The sequence below is a fragment of the Parasteatoda tepidariorum genome, chromosome 6 (assembly GCF_043381705.1).
Source record: "Parasteatoda tepidariorum isolate YZ-2023 chromosome 6, CAS_Ptep_4.0, whole genome shotgun sequence".
Classification (NCBI taxonomy): domain Eukaryota; kingdom Metazoa; phylum Arthropoda; class Arachnida; order Araneae; family Theridiidae; genus Parasteatoda; species Parasteatoda tepidariorum.
In genome coordinates this window covers 69,349,181-69,365,838 of record NC_092209.1, presented here as the reverse complement: position 1 = coordinate 69,365,838, position 16,658 = coordinate 69,349,181, and the positions used below count along the sequence as shown (strand labels likewise).

Here is a 16,658-nt window from a genome sequence, read left to right as displayed (position 1 = left end):
TTAAATGTTGCAAAAAACTTCTAGGGATGTTAGAGCACTACGTCGTTCTTGCCCGGAAATGTAATCGCACGTGGTTAGGGACGCTTCCCCTATTATGACGTGTTCTAAAGCACGCGAAGAAACAATTTATAATAGGAAAGTGCTCATAAAGGTTTATGGCAATATTTCCGGACATGCATTATTGTAAAATTTAATCCATTCATTTCCTATGTAATACTAGCCCTTGTAGAAGTTTGTCGCATTATTTATGTGATCTTCTTTTATATATAACATTCTAAACTTGTGCAGTGCGGCAGAAAAATAAATTTACCACCTTAAATAACTTTTAATCTAATGATCAGATCTTCACTTTCTACTCTATCTTAATGGTTCAAGAGGGTGACCTCAGATATTCTACTTAATTTGTGCAGACTATATTTCAGTTTACGAAATTAGAAAAAAAAAAAAAAAAAAAAACGCGCCTTTGTGCTTTTGTATTTGCTTACATAAGGATAATTCTTTGCAAAAAAAAAAAATAGTAAAAATTTATTACATTTTATTTTATTTAACAGTTGGAAAAAATTTAAATTGTAAAGTATACAATTTTTACGTCATTTTAAAGTACATAACTTTATTCGGAAAAATACAAAATTTTAGCAAAATCGGATGAATATTTCCTGAAAAATCGAAATTTTAAAAATGTCGTATGTTTAAGATTTTTAAGATGGAGTCCTAGAACGTGAAGATCCGATCATCAGATGAAAAGTTATTCAGACTAATCCGTTTTCTTTCTTTTTTTTCTTCTTTTTTTTGGCTCACTGCACATTTTGATGATTGCAGATTTAAAATCATTAATACTAAAGTATCGAACATAAGTTCAAAGATATCATGCAACATTAAAAAAACAAAAATTGTTCCCTTAGTGTAATTTATAGAACTGTTTGTGATTCCTTGATTACATCAAAACTGTAATTTATGAATTGGATCTATTTTAGCTTCATATATGTTCTAAATTCACATTTGTTAGCATGTCTAGTATAAATACTAGCATATAGTATTAGCGTCCTCTATTAACATACTTATATTCAGAGTAAAAAAAATTTTGCACGCATTGATTAACTCCTGTAACTAGTTTCAACCCCTTCATCTCATTTTGGCTAAATTCGTATGAAAACCACTGAGTTTTTTAAAAAAAATGTTTAATATTCATTGAATTCATTGTTTAATGATGTTTATTCATACCACAGGGACAAGTCTTGTAAAAAAACAAAAAAGCTTAAAATAGAAATCGAAAAATGTTATGCGCAAAAACACTTTTTAAATAATTGAAAAAATACCTGGCATTTGCGCAAGGAAAAAATATATGCAAGAAGAATTTTTCCACAAAATTTTATGAACGTTTTAATAAAAATAAATAGGCGACATTTTATTTATTTATTTAAATTGTGTGAATATAAATCTCAGTGCGTGATTTTTAAATAACGTGAATACGAATCTAGTTTATCTATTTTAAATTCGTGTTAATAGGAATCTCGATGATTGACTTTAAAATTACGTGAATACGAATCTCGATGATCTATTTCAAAATGGCGTTAAGATGAATCTCGATGTTTGATTTGAAATTGCTTGAATACGAATCTTGCTACTTAATTTTAAAATCTCGAGAATTCGAATACTGATGTATAATTTTTTAAATCACTTAATCGCGAATCATAAATCGCGTGAATACAAAACGTGATATTTGATATAAAATCGAGAAAATACGAAACGAGACCATAAATCGCGTAAATAGGAATCTAGACGTGTGATTTTAAATTTTGTGAATAATTTCAAATCGCGTTTGCATTGGTCCGAAAAAACGTAAAAATTTTTTTTTTGTCTGGGGAATTCGAAAAAGACAAACTTTCTTTGAAGAGGTGTATATTTTCTCTTTTTGTAATAGTAAATATTCCGCAATGACGACAAATTTTAGACGAACAGCGCTCGCGCTTTTGTGTATATTATACAGGTCTTCCTGTAATATCGTTGAGGCAAATCTGATTTTCAAAACACAGATAATTTGAAAAACTGTTAAGTTACACATCCTTGGAAATTTTCACCCTTGAGTTTCTTAGAAATGGTCTTTTGTGTACCAAACAATTTTACTTTTTCCTTATCTGAAATACTTTTTAAAGAAATGAGCTTCAAGATTTATGCAATTTATTTAATTCGTATTCATGCATTTATTTCTACACAGTTAAATTAATTAACCATTGAGATGAAAGAATAAATCAATTAAAGTTTTATTAACTTAGACGTAATCAAGACGCTAAATAATTTCATTTAACGAACTATGCAATGACACTCAAGGTTACATTACGATCTCTGCAGAATTCTTCCTACTAAACATATCATAAATCACAAAAACAAAAAGTCGGGAACTTTGATATCTGAGGTTAAAGTTGACATTTATCTGGCATAAACAATGTTACGTCCGCCATAGATCGCACTATTTGACGCAACGATAGGGATGAGGAAAAATAAAATAATATCATGACATACTGAAGAAACGGTATTGGTTTTAAGGCTAGGAAACTCTATTTGATAAGTTTTTTTTCCAGTCGATTTCAATATATACGTTAAATTACAGTTTGTTTAAAATTGCAATTTTCACGTCAAATGTGAAATCATTTTCTACATTAGATCAGGACAATAAAATAACACTTTTGATTCTAAAAAGCTCTCTATATTTTATAATATAAAAAACATTAATGCGATATTGTCACAAAACTAATTCAGTTGTAATAATTTCGCTTTGGAAACCAGATTTGAAACAAACTGAATTTATAAATCTATCTTATTACCGCTGAGAAATATACGAAGAGTTTCTACTCTAATGTTTAAAAAAATATATGTAATACATATTTTAAATTTTTTAAAAAGTTAATATATAAAAGACATGTTTTTTGCAGGGGGGGGGGGTCAAAATAGCAACACTGGCTCAAACGGTTTCAACGACTCGCTGTGGCTATACTAGTTAAACTATAACTATACTAGTTAACTATACTAGTTAAATTGACGAGTAAATCGTTTCTATCATTTTTAATTAAATCTACAAAGTTCTTTCTAATTGTTTGGTTATTTGTTTTATTTTCCTTATTCCTGAAGGAGTAGTTCTCATATTAGCAAATGGCAGTACAGTAAAAGGCGTTAATAACTTCCTATTAATGATACGAATTTAATGATTTACATTGATCAAGTTGCTATGACGTCATTAGACGACTGACAGACTTCGGGTTTGATTTGTTTGTCATTTTAGGACACTGGGTGAATAAAATGCTTAAATGTTTATTCTTTAAACATTTGGTGTAATCCAGGACAAACGTACGATTCTCTTTCTGCTTGGATTTCTCCTCATTTTTCCTTAAATTTATATTTCTATGTTTGATATATGTTTATATAAATGTCATTATAAAAAGAAAAAAAATTTCAGAAATGCATTATTAATGTAGATTTCTTCTCTTTTTCTGTTTATAGTAGAATTTATTTTATAAAGGAATGAAATAAACAAGAGTAAATAAAAATACGACAGAAGTACTTTTTACGAATAATAGAACTGAATTCTAAAATAAGAGACTTGAATTGGATCAGAAAATTTTATGTTTCTACACAAATGAACAATATGAAAAAATTTCAAAACAGTAATATTAATTCATGCAATCCTAACTTTATTCAATAATTTTTGTTCGAATGAAGTAAAAAAAAAAAAAAAAAAAACACAAAACTTTAGAATTAATCACACTCAGGGAGAAGGATTTCATTCCATCATGCTAAAATTATAATCATCGTTCTTAATATAATCCTGCAGAATTAAACAAAAATATAACAGAGGCAAAGCGTAGCGTGAAAATTTTTTATATCTATTTTACACACAACTCCAGAATGTAATTACTGCGGTGAATATCAATCTATTGATCACTTCTTAATGAATTGTTCTCAATTCGAGACACTCCGGGGCAATTACTTTAATAATATTAGTTAACATCAATGCTATGCTAACCTGACTTGTAGAAATATCATAAAAAAGATCATTAAAAAAACTTTAATGGATGTATAGGGGGATGGTCTTTAGTGGTCTCGGAACCTGCTCGTTCCAGCTTGGGTGTCTCAGTTTTATTGATGGTATAGTTTTGTAACTTGTTTTTTTTATAAACTCTTCTACTTGCTCCAATTTTATTGTAATTACTTTTGTATTATTTAATTGGTTTTAAAAGTACTGTTTTAATATGCTATGTTGTTCATTGGGAATTTTGCATGTTTATCTTTTAAATTGTTCTCTTAACTGACACTTTTAATGTATTGCTGTTTTAATGTTTTATCACCTTACATGATTTTTGCAGCTCTGCGTCTGCCATGTACATGGGCTGTTTGCCATGCGTGATATGTATTTTATGTTTGTACTGTTTTCTGGATTTTTTTGATTTTAATAAACATTTACCCGTATGCCCTAAATAAGGGCGGGTCGGGCTAAATTTTCCCATATCTATTTTATTAACTGTTTCCTGTAAGTGTTAGATAGCCCTGGGGGCCGTTGGGCCAGGAGACTAGAAAAACGACGGGATGATGTCATTGTCCTTCAGTATTACAATATGTTTATCATCTAAAACACAAATGAGTAAACTGCAAAAAAAAAAAAAGATTTTTTTTTGTGTTGGTAACAGAGATCTGAAAACAAAAATAGGTTGAGATTGAGCAGGCATAAGCACAATTAAGCTTAAATGACTGCAAATTTCTGAATAAAAATTCATCCCGTAGTGTACTGATCATTAAGACAATGTACCCAGCAGATCACCGAAGTAAAACATCACTGGCTGCGATCAGAGTGCGGATTTTTGACCACTTGGATCAGTCTGCGAAGGATCTGAGGATGTGCGGTATTGGTCCTTTTAACTGTTCTATCGTTAAGTGTCCGAGCAGGTCACTATCCCCTCTGCGGAGGAACAAAATCGTGATGGCATGTCTTCGGATCATCCGCAGGGATGCTTCCCAGACCCCATTGTGCAGCTCTAGTGCAACGTGAACTACAATAACAACTTCAGTTATAATTTAGAGCTATATTTTTGTTTTAATGATGCTTCAATTTCAATGTAAGAGAGAGTGGCGTTAATCAACTAATATCGGCCTGCTTTTCTATTAAATTTCTTTGCATTTTTCATTGGTTTTTTATACATTTTAATAATTTATGTTGGAATAAAAGTCACTAAACTGCTCTGATCCCGATACACTGACAATTATATTTGTATTGATAGGGATATTCTATGAATTATTTGTTTCAAATGCAATTTATTTTCTCGTAGCATCGAAATACATATAAGTCAAATCATAATGTATAAAAATCGAATAAATTGTTTATAAATCATAGTTTTCACAAAATATATATGTTGCCTATTTTTTAAATTTAATTTTAAAAAGAATAACATCTTACATACAATGCTAGACTAAAGCAAATAAGCATCCAATCGGCAAGCAAAGCAATCTCAACTTGTCAAGCAATCTTAAAGAAACAACGATGGCAATTTATAAGCTGATGTGAGCAGCGAGCAGAGGCTTATCCCTTAATATTTTATGAAACACTTATACACGTTGTTACCACAAAACAGATTAAATTTTTTGGACTTCGTCATGGAAAATCTGAAACAAACTGAATAATGCGCAGGATAAAAAATGTGCAGATTAAAAGTAAACAATCTATTAAAACAAACTAATTGTTTCATATTTTTGTTTCTATTATGCTTACTAAATTCGCAACATTTTAGCAATATTGGTGCGATGTTATTTATTTCCTTGCGCTTACATTTCCATTCGGACAGTTACTTAACATATCTTATATATTTTATAACTTAGAAATATGTAGTATATAATAAGATCTAGAAACATAGTATACAATTAGATCTAGAAACATAATATATAATTAGAAACCTATATACATAATTTAGATAATTTATTTTTAATAATTGTCACAATTGATATTATAGGTTGTTGAATTTGTTAAGTGTAAGCCATAAGCACGACTAACCTATAATGTAGAATGCAGCAGGCCATCCTCCGAATAGATCTGAATTGCAGAAGAGGCCTGCAATATTCATGCCCGCAACTGTGCCAGTTGCAATTCCACAATAGATTAAACTTGTCAAGAAACTTTTTTCAGAATCTGGTAACCATCGTCCTATCATTGTGTGCATTGCAGGGCAGGACACGCCCTAAAAAGAAACTATATATAGTCTATCATCACTTTCATCAATATATAGTACAATCAATATATAGTATATAGTATTTCTAATTATAAAAATCCTATAAAAACTTTTCTTTTTTTTTTTAAAAAAAAGATCCCACATAAATGTTTATAATTGCATATGCTAATTAATGAAACTTAATTTAAAAAACAGTTTTCCATAAAAAAAAATTGTGTAGCTTTAATATTTAAAATATAGTAGCAAGCCGAACAGGTGATTTTGTGAAAGCGGTTACATTTAATTGTGCCTTCCGCATTCAGTATCAATAAATTATATGACTACATTTAAGTTGGAACATACATGCATACACGCGGGTGAAGAGAAACATAGTGGTTTGCATAGTGGTTGCGTGCAGAGTGGTTTGAATACCCAAGGAAACTTCTCTATTAAATGTCCCAGAAAGGAGGAATGTAATTCCAGCCGGAGAAGAAATCCAATTTAATTTCTTTCTTAAAAAAGAAGAAAAAACTCTAAATTCAAATATTACATCCCATTTTATGTAGTCTCAGTGGAAATTTCTCTAAGGTAAGGAGTTTATTATTTGCAACAAAATATTGTTATATTTTTTAAATGCGAAGAATATTTAAATTTCCATGATTTAAAATTTCGTACTTAGAACGTTTTGAAACTTATATTTTATTCCTAATTATATATTTTGTTTGAGCCTAATATTAACCGGTCAAAAAATTCTAATTTAATAATAAGATAATATTAATAAGTTTAAAGTTTCCATGTCATTAGTTGCCGATTGGGCACTACTTTTTGGTTTGATACTTGGTATTGTAGTCTCTTTGTTTTCCTCTCTGAACACTAGTACTGTACCAGTAAGATGGATAAAGACTAATTAATTTTTTGCTTAATAGTAAAATGGATAAAGACTAATTAATTTTTGCTTGACAGTAAGATGGATAAAACCTAATTAATTGTTTGCTTAATGAGTAAGATAGATGAAAGCTTATTAATTGTTTGTTTAACGAGTGAGATNAGAATAGATTAACACCTCCCGAATATTATCTAATATTGAAATAGTTCTTCTACCAGTATTTTCTCTTTTCCCGGCGTGAATGTTTTAATAATAAGATAATATTAATAAGTTTAAAGTTTCCACGTCGTTAGTTGCCGATTGGGTACTCCTTTTTGGTTAGATGTAGTCAAATGTTAGATCGTTGTCTCTTTGTTCTCTTCTCTGCACACCCTGTAACGGTAAGATGGGTACAGAATAATTAATTTTTTGCTTAATAGTAAGATGGATAAAAACTAATTAATTGCTTGCTTAACGAATAAGATGTATAAAACCTAATCATTTGCTTGCTTAATAAGTAAGATGGATAAAACCTGATAAATTGTTCGCGTAAAATAATTTTCTGTTTGCAATTGCAGTTACCTTCATGATTTCTTGGACAAAAGTTGCAACTATAGCTCTATAGTTTTAAACAATCATTCAATTCTCTTAAAACAAATTAAAAACTTCACTCTGTTCAAGATAGCTGATGTGTGTTCACTTTTCATATAAACCGAACTGAAGGGATGTTTTTAAAATCATTCAAAAGGAACGAAATTTTGAAGAACAGACATATACTTTTTTCCCCAAACTGCAATAAAATGAATTTGAATAATTTATGAAAAGTTCCTCATAACAACGTAATTATGAAAAGCTATGCTCGTATCAGCAGAGTTTTAATGTAGGGTTTTTAATATTAAATCAGCCCATTAAAAACTCCCTCACTATATTCGAAGTAAATGAGTTTGACAGTAAAGAAAAATTAAACTGAAAAAAATTAACTTTATCAAAAACAGATTGCTGCTTGCGGAATAAAAAAATTCATTTAGTTTATTTTTGTACCATGCATTTTCTAACGATAGTTTTTCCGCTAGAGCAATGAAACAAAATTTCTTAAAATATGGGCTGTAAAATAAAGTTTGAAAATGCAGATTATTTTCATATTAATCCAAATAAAAAAAAATACCTGAAACAGCCCTTCCAAAGCTCTGATAGCAATCAATGCTCCGACACCATAACGTGCAGCCATTGGTGTAAGCAAAGTCAGCAGAGCGGGAACCAGATTACCAATTCCAAATACCCATTTGCCGCTTAGAGCTTCAGCTAATCGACCGCCAGGAATTTGAAAAATGCAGTAACCGTAATAAAAAGCACCAAGAATGATACCTTGAGTTTGGGGTGACCAATTGAATTCTCCTTCCTGAAATAAATACACAGCTTATAAAGTTATGAGACAAAAACATCGTGGATAAAGATAGTATCACCTGTTTCGAAATACAACTTAAAAAGAAATGCAAGTTGGAGTAGTGAAGTATCTCTCTCAAAATAACATCCACTCAAAAACCAAAATTTCATCTTTAGTTATTAAAACAAAAATTTACTAACGCTGAAATTAACAATTATTTTTTATCTCCCAATTGAGATGAATGTAGAAGCACAAGAACCGAAAATGATTATTTAGAGCCAACGAGCGATGGTGTACCTTTTGTTTGTGCCTTTTGATCTGCGTTTATTTCTTGGAAAGAAGACAAATTTGTTTCAATGCTGAAAACAAGAATTCTTTTGAATTGGATTCCAATTTACATATTTGCAGAGAAGAAATTTTAGAATTCCGTATAAATTTTTTATTTCTTCTTTAATTCAGCATTTTGAAATTGTTAGGTTTAATTTTAAGTCCACTCGGTCAACCATATATTTCATTAATTAAAAAAAAAACGTCATATTTCTATACTTAAAAAAATATTGTTATCAAAATTTATTCCCTAAAATATGTTACAAAATATGTGCCAAATTTCCATTTTCATTAAAAAGAAATTAATTTCATTAAGAAAAATGGTAAAAAAAAGCTTTATTTTAAACATTTTACATTTTCTCGTTGAATACGCTATAGTGCGGCTTACAGGAGAACTCCTCCAGACATCCGTCTCGCGTCGTGGTGGGTACTATAGTTACGAGGAAAAGTCAATTCGAATAGGGGTGTGAGGTGAATAGTTTTATCTCAATCTTGTCATAGGTCGGAGTAAGTAAGTCAATCGTCACTTTCATTCTCTCACTGCACCCCCATTTAAAATGTGCTCTCGCTTGGTATAGCAGCAGACAGTCCCAGATTTTGGAGGAGTTCTCCTCAAAGTCACACAGTATTTACTAGTTAAAAAAACAATCCCAATATTTTTGATAAATTATTAGAATATCAGAATAAGTTCTAAAGTATACGACTTACTCTTCGGAATTCATTGACCGGCGTTGTCTGGTTCAGTGCCTCCCTCTCTATGCTACATTCATGTTCCACGGTGTGATTTACACCACTATGGTGATAAACAGCAGTGTTGTTTACCATAGCCACAATAGCTACGTTGAGATTCACTCTTATGGAATAATTTACTACGAATCCCAGGAAGCTTACGGCTGTGAAGATATACCGCATTCCGGGAAGCTCTGGGGAAAAAAAAACATATTACACTCAAAATATTTAAAAACTATTATGGTGCACATAATTGGGATTTTATTTTTCTTATTAAATAGAATGGAATAGAAATTCCGGATGCATTAAAATAGTTCCAAAACAACGCCCTTTTTTTAAAAGGTACATTTCAAGCTAGGCCTATTTTATTACTCGCTCATTTTCTGCTGCATTTAAAATATACAAAAAGTTCACCAACAACGTGTAAGATACATGAAATTGACAACAACTATCTTCTTCCCAATACAGGATAAACAATGAATAAGTTTCAACAAACAAACTGCGATTTAGTACTCTTGTATTTTATAGTATTAAGATAGAAAAATAATTCATATGAAAATCTCGGTAAAATTTGTTATGATTTACAAAAGGATAGAAAAAGAATTTCAAAAAATAAATTCTCAAATTGGTGAATGCTAACACAACCATTAGGAATTAGTCTAATAATGCATTGATTAATAAAAAAACGAATCCTGTGTCAGATATAAATAAAGATCAGCTTAAATGAAAGATATTTCAGAATGATAATACATGGATGAAATTAACTTGAACTTTGTTCTCACAAAATTGTATTGCTTTTCACTCCTCTCTCAGAATAGAGGAATGTCCTTTTATGATTAAGTGCTAGAGGGATATTGTTTTATTATCAAATGTGATAATTACTTCAATATTGCAATTCTGGAACCTACTTGTGAAAAAAAGCACTACTGCTTCAGAAATTTATAATAATGCGACATTGTATGAATAATATTAAACATTTTGAATGCTTACCATATTTCCGACCACTGAAATTTTTTCCATCCATATTTATTTTCATTTGTCACGTTCAAATCAGATTATTATTATCCTGAAAAAAAACTATTTTTAGTGAAATTTATATATTGTACTATAGATGTATTCAATTACTTTTAATTATTTTCTTCCTCTTTTACGTTATAATAGTAACATCTAGAATTTTAATGATTAAAAAATTAAGCGGTAGATATCTATGTAATTAATAAAGTAGAATGTTTATATGTATGAACCATATACAATCCGCAATTAACAGTCCGTACCAAATTTGGTGTATATACGTTTAAATAACGCGGCAGATCTAACTGGCTACTTTAACACTCCCTCCAACATCTAGATCGTGTGCTGCGTCCCCCCAAAAATATACTTTTTAATGGGACTTGATTAGGATTTTATAACCAAAAAGTTTTGTTGGAATTAAATTTTAAAATTTTTATCCATAATTTAAAGTGGTAGTAAAAACAATATTAAAACTAAAATAGTAATAAAAATTTGTGTTAGTATTTATTTTCAAATCAACCAGCATTTGTTTCGGATAAATGTAGATAATAAATGTAGGAGTGAGGAAACTGATAATTTTTTTAAAAACGTCCAAAATATGGAAGCCCTAGAATGATACATTTTTCATGCAAACTGCCTTTCACATTCTATTCATATGCATTTCAAAAGTAATATCTGGAAGTTTCATTTTTTAAATAAGTCGGACATCTTTGAACTCGAATAAATCCTAAGCTACTGACTTAAATTTCAATTGTATGTATAAAATTACTGTCTTTTAAAGAAGCATTTAGGGTTTTACTTCATTTTATTAAAAAAAGTTTACTGATAACTTTTTGAGCGGATTTTGAATAACAGAAAAACGTGCTCTTCTTTCAAAAGCTATTAAACATACTTGCGTTGAGACAAAATTACTTTAACTGTAACTGGCAAAATTGAAGGGGAAGATTGAACTTCGACTCAGATCGCGAACCACGAATGGTCATTCTCACAGATAAACGACCTCTCGTATGAAGCTACATCTTGTATGAATACTTATCTCACATTATTATTGTACATCTCGTATGAAAATCTTAATAAGATCCACCCTTTCTCAATGGGAATCCTCCATACCCTTTGGAATAATTTTACAATCCTAACTACGGATGACTCAAAATCCAACAATAACATTGCGCCTATAAATTCAAAAAAAAAAAAAAAAAAAAAAAAAAAAAAAAAAAAAAAAAAAAAAAACACGTTATGTTTCTCAAATCAATCCCATGAATCATGTTTTTTTCTGAGGAAGTTTTCGTTAGTTGACAAGCAATTAAAAAATTTACCACCGAATATTTCGATCATGTAATTTTATCAGACAGCAGATCTGCAATTATAACTCTAATCTCAACAACCCACAAATTTCCCCTTAGTTTTCTTGTTACAGAAAACTATTGTTTCCGCAAGTTCTACAGTAAAATCACTTTTGATCGCTTGTATCCCGGCTCACGTTGGTGTACCACTCAACGAAATTATAGATAGTCTGACAAAACTAGTAATAGCTGCATCTCCAATCGTTCTCCTTTATCCTGCCCGAGGATTTCGAACATTCCTCAAGCTTTTAGACTCAAACCGTCAACTCAAAAGACATCGAAGTACCGTTACGGGTAACGTTTCCCGCACTCGATCAATAGTCCCTCTTAATCAATTCAAAACCTAAAAAAAGATAGTATCATCTCGCTAATTCGAATTAAAGCAATCCAATTTAATGAGTTTGGAACAAACGTGTGACGGACTCACTATTGCGTGACTGTCAAACCCTAGAGTGTTTTAACCACTTCCTCTTTGAGATCAAAAAATTTGAACATTATCGACAATCACTAGTGAGCTCCAATCGGGACTTTTTTTTAAATTATTGCCATCTTCCCTGCTACGACAAACATGAAAACGTTCTGAAAGAATTAGCGTTCTTTTTAAGCTTAACAAAACGATTCTAGTTTTAATTCGGTAAATGAACTCTCTCGTGAATACTCTTTGGAGGTTCGTGAATACTCTTCTTTTTTTTATCTGTGAAATCTGTGTCGCCTGGGAAAAAGTGAGTTCTTGATAGAGGTTCTACTACTGACGAGGTTTTGTTCTTTTAGCTTTATTGATATCATAGGTATTGGAACACTAAATGTTTTTATTTTTCAACTCAACAAATTTCTAACTAAGCCATGAATCTACTTTTATTCTAGATAGCTGAGCCCAGTAACTTTAACTATCACAACTTTGTCTTTTTCAAAGCACAGAGGATAAAAGCGAGAAACTTAGATCTTCTTCATCATCATCAACTCAACTTACAATATAATATTCATCTCCTATGTGTATTTTCCCCCTTCTTTTTTTACGTAGTTTATCTACCTTACTGACTATTATGAATGGGTAAAGGCCATGTTTGGTTTCCAGCTCCATTAGATAAAGTGAAGTGAAGTGAATCTAATATTTACACGACTTGCTAACATAAAACCAAAATACTAGACGAATCGGTCAATGGCGCTTTACACTATTAAGCCCAAATACTATACACTATAAGCCCAAATAATAATACACTATATATTACACTATAAGCCCAAATAATAATAGGTTCCCTTTTAGTTTTGCAGCTATATAATAAACTAGTGGGCTGCGTCACCTGCTCGCTAACGCTCGCCAAACCCCGAAAATTGCTACGCAATCTTATATGGTTTGCTTCGCAAACCAAGCTTGCTTCGCTCACTACTAACTTAGGTACATTGCAAATGCACAAAATTCTAAGAATTCAAAACAATCATTCAAATCCATATAAAAACTTCTTTTTTTAAAAAAATTACATCTTTTTAGTAAGGACGTCTTAACCCCGCCCCGCCCCAAAAGGGGCATACGGGTAATACATGGTGACTATCGTTACTGCAATCCTCGAATCAGTCGGAGGACCCAGTGGTGCATGGACACGAAGTTCCATGGCCCCGAGTCACGTCCGACAAAGAGCAACACAGTCGTTCGGTGGACAGAGGAGGCCGAAAGGGACAATCCCGAGACGGGTGCGGCGGTGCCATGTTCGGCTGCAAACGACGCACTAGGAGTGCTGCACCGAGAGACGACCGATCTTTTTAGTAAATACTAAGTCATTAAAATAAATTTGAATTCAAATAAATGACATGTAATTCGTTAAACCTATTAGAAATGTGCTATAGTATAATTCGTAATATAAATCAAAAATCGTCAAATAAATTCGTAATATATAAATTCGTGAAAAAAAAAGCTCTTTCGATAAAATACTAAAATAGAGATCTATCGACAAAGACTACTCACTTCTGCCTAGCTTAATCGTATGAGATTGCCGCAGCTGATGCTCTATGGTTATTTCAGTTTCCGTTTTTGAAAGCGCTATATGTTGAGGCACCTCATCTAGATTTGGCATGTGACATTTTTAGCGGCAATCATTGGTCGATTCGCCGTGTAAGAGAAATAGTACTGTAAATAAAACAAAGCAAACGTTGCCACCGGCGGAAAAGAAATACAGACCAAAATTTGGGCGCCACGTAAGAGGATTATATATATTAGATTTTCCTTTTCTTGAAATGAAGTAAAAACGTTGAAAAGAAATATGCAGATCCATTTATTTAGTTTTTCGACGCATTGTAGATAAAGACAAGTTTTTCAAATTAATCCATATTTGTGCCCCTCAAAAGATTGAGATTTTTATTAAAAATTAGAAGTTTCACTATATGGACACACAGTAAGGATTAAAAAAAGTCGCTAGTTATTTTATTAATCATTATTATATTATTACGTATTTATTTATTGTAGCAAATAACCTCCATTTACAAATAAAGGCAGCATTATTGCAGAATCAAAACGTTTCGTTTTGCAATAGGCATACTTAAGGCTGTTTCATTGTTACAACTGCTCTTTTATTTTACATTTTTATTTATTATCTTTGATTGTTTCTTTAATATATATAAATGCATTTCAATTGAATTAGTAAAAATGAAATTAATTACTACTTGCATAAAGACATGCTACAGAAGTTTTGTAAGAAAAGATAAACTTTATGTAGTAGCATAAAACTTAAGAAACATTTTGTTTTCTAAATTACAATTAAAATTAAATGAAAAATATAATTTAATAGAATCACGTATTAAAAAAGATGCAAAACAAACTTTTCTGTTAGTTGTCATTAATCTTGAATGCAACTAAACATTTTTTGAAAGAATATTTATTTGTAAATTACCTCTCAGCTTGACATTTTTTAAAAAAAATCTTCCAACATGATCATTATTCCAACATAATATAAATATTATGTTAAAACATAATTAAACAATATTATACATGCCTGCCAACTACTGCGCTTTAGGCATAATGTTTTATAGAGTGGTAGATATTTAAAATTTAGCTATCAAAATTTTTGGTAATTTTGTCAACATTTTAACAGCCTCACCACGAGAGGGTTTTAAACTAAGTGGCGTTGCATATGAACTCTTAAATCCTTTATATGCAGTGATGTGGAAAATAAGTTTAAATGAATAAAAAATAATACTTTAAAGCATACATTTAGCTACCACTAAAATAAAATTTTACGAAAAGCTTAAAATTTGCTTTGACTGCCAGGAATTTATATTGCTAAAATATTCCAGCTAATGTTATTATATAAGGAACTAGACATATTTTTCAATTCCTTATATTGTGAAATATTTTATTTTTCGGACTTAAGACCGATAATTATAACATAAATATTCTAACATAATATAAATATTATGCTGAATCATAACATTGCATAAATATTCTAACATAATATAAATATTATGCTGAATCAAAACATTGCATAAATATTCCAACTAATTAATTAGGTTAAATATTATACATTGCATAAATATTCCAACTAATATTTTTATATTAGCATATGGTCATTACCATTCAATTCATTATTTTGTCATATCTTTATTTTTCGCACTTAAGACTGATAATTATAACATAAATATTTTAACATAATATAAATATTATGCTGAATCATAACATTGCATAAATATTCCAACTAATTAATTATGTTGAATATTATACATTGCATAAATATTCCAACTAATATTTTCATATTAGCATATGGACATTACCATTCAATTCATTATTTTGTCATATCTTTATTTTTAGAGCTTAAGACAGATAATTATAACAATATTTGCACAAATTTTGCGTAAAACTACTTCTTTAACCCTTTCGAAGGCCATGGGAAGTATACTTCCCACCACTTTTAATTTAGGTTTCCATTTGTTAATAACTTCAGCTTTCTTGAAGTGCGTTTGAATAAAATTGGTAACCATTTGTTAGTTTAAAAAAAAGTATAAAAGTAATAAAATACATAATTCCTTTTGAAGTTTGTAGCATTTATAAAATTTATTTTATAAATAAAGAAAAATAAAAGTCAATAAGTAATATATGGTCGTACGTGATAAATATATTTACCACCAAAAAAATTGCCTTTTTATAAACTAAATGAACTTTTTCTTTCTTATATCAATTACTATTTTTAAAACAATTTCAATTCAAAAAATACTTTAATTTACCTAAACTTAACTAAAGGAGAAAGAGCATTGTGTTATAAAATAAAAAAAATAAGGATTTTGCTTACCATTTCTTTTTACACAATCCTCTATTGCACCACAACTTTGAAAATTCAGCGTTCGAATAGTCATTCTGAACTGAACGAACTAATTCCTAAAGTTCGAGTTAAGTAGAGAAAAAAAACGAGCCAAGTATTTCATTTCCTTTATAAAATGAAAACGCATAAATGGACAAACAAAAGTAATGCAATTTTCCAATAGCCTTTCAAGTTCTTCAATGTCTCACGTGTAAATGAAGCAACAGGTGAAGCAGTAGTTTTTTTCTAATATCTCTTCCTACTAATACTAACATATTGTGGCTGTGAAAATTGAACACGCTTTTCTCTTATGTCTAGTTTGCTCTTCTCTCTCTTTTTTTTTTCTGACAGCATTTCCCGAAACAAGAAGGAAAAAAAAGGGAAAAAACTAAAAATGGCCTTTTCTATCCGTACCACGTGGGTGAGACATTCATCTTCAGAGTCTGAGCTGCGTAAATTACTTCTCAAGGCGCCATTTCCGTTATCTCTATCTTTTCGAGAAGAATTTATATGCTCTTTCGATAAAAT

General features: G+C 30.3%; 1 protein-coding gene across 5 annotated transcripts in view; it reads right to left on the bottom strand.

The window, feature by feature from the left end:
• Positions 1-16,658, bottom strand: part of LOC107452230 (sialin) — a 68,085-nt gene that overhangs the window by 16,975 nt on the left and 34,452 nt on the right. For 4 of the 5 annotated variants that reach the window (XM_043050746.2, XM_016068574.4, XM_016068572.4 and 1 more), the window contains exons 2-5: positions 10,484-10,559; positions 9,473-9,687; positions 8,219-8,452; positions 6,035-6,218 (exon numbers count right to left, since the gene is read on the bottom strand). In XM_043050746.2, the coding sequence (XP_042906680.1) occupies positions 6,035-6,218; positions 8,219-8,452; positions 9,473-9,687; positions 10,484-10,529 (679 nt within the window). In that variant the 5' untranslated portion in view covers positions 10,530-10,559. Of the gene's footprint in view, positions 1-6,034; positions 6,219-8,218; positions 8,453-9,472; positions 9,688-10,483; positions 10,560-16,121; positions 16,590-16,658 lie in introns of those variants that run through there. The other variant, XM_043050745.2, reaches the window with a different exon arrangement.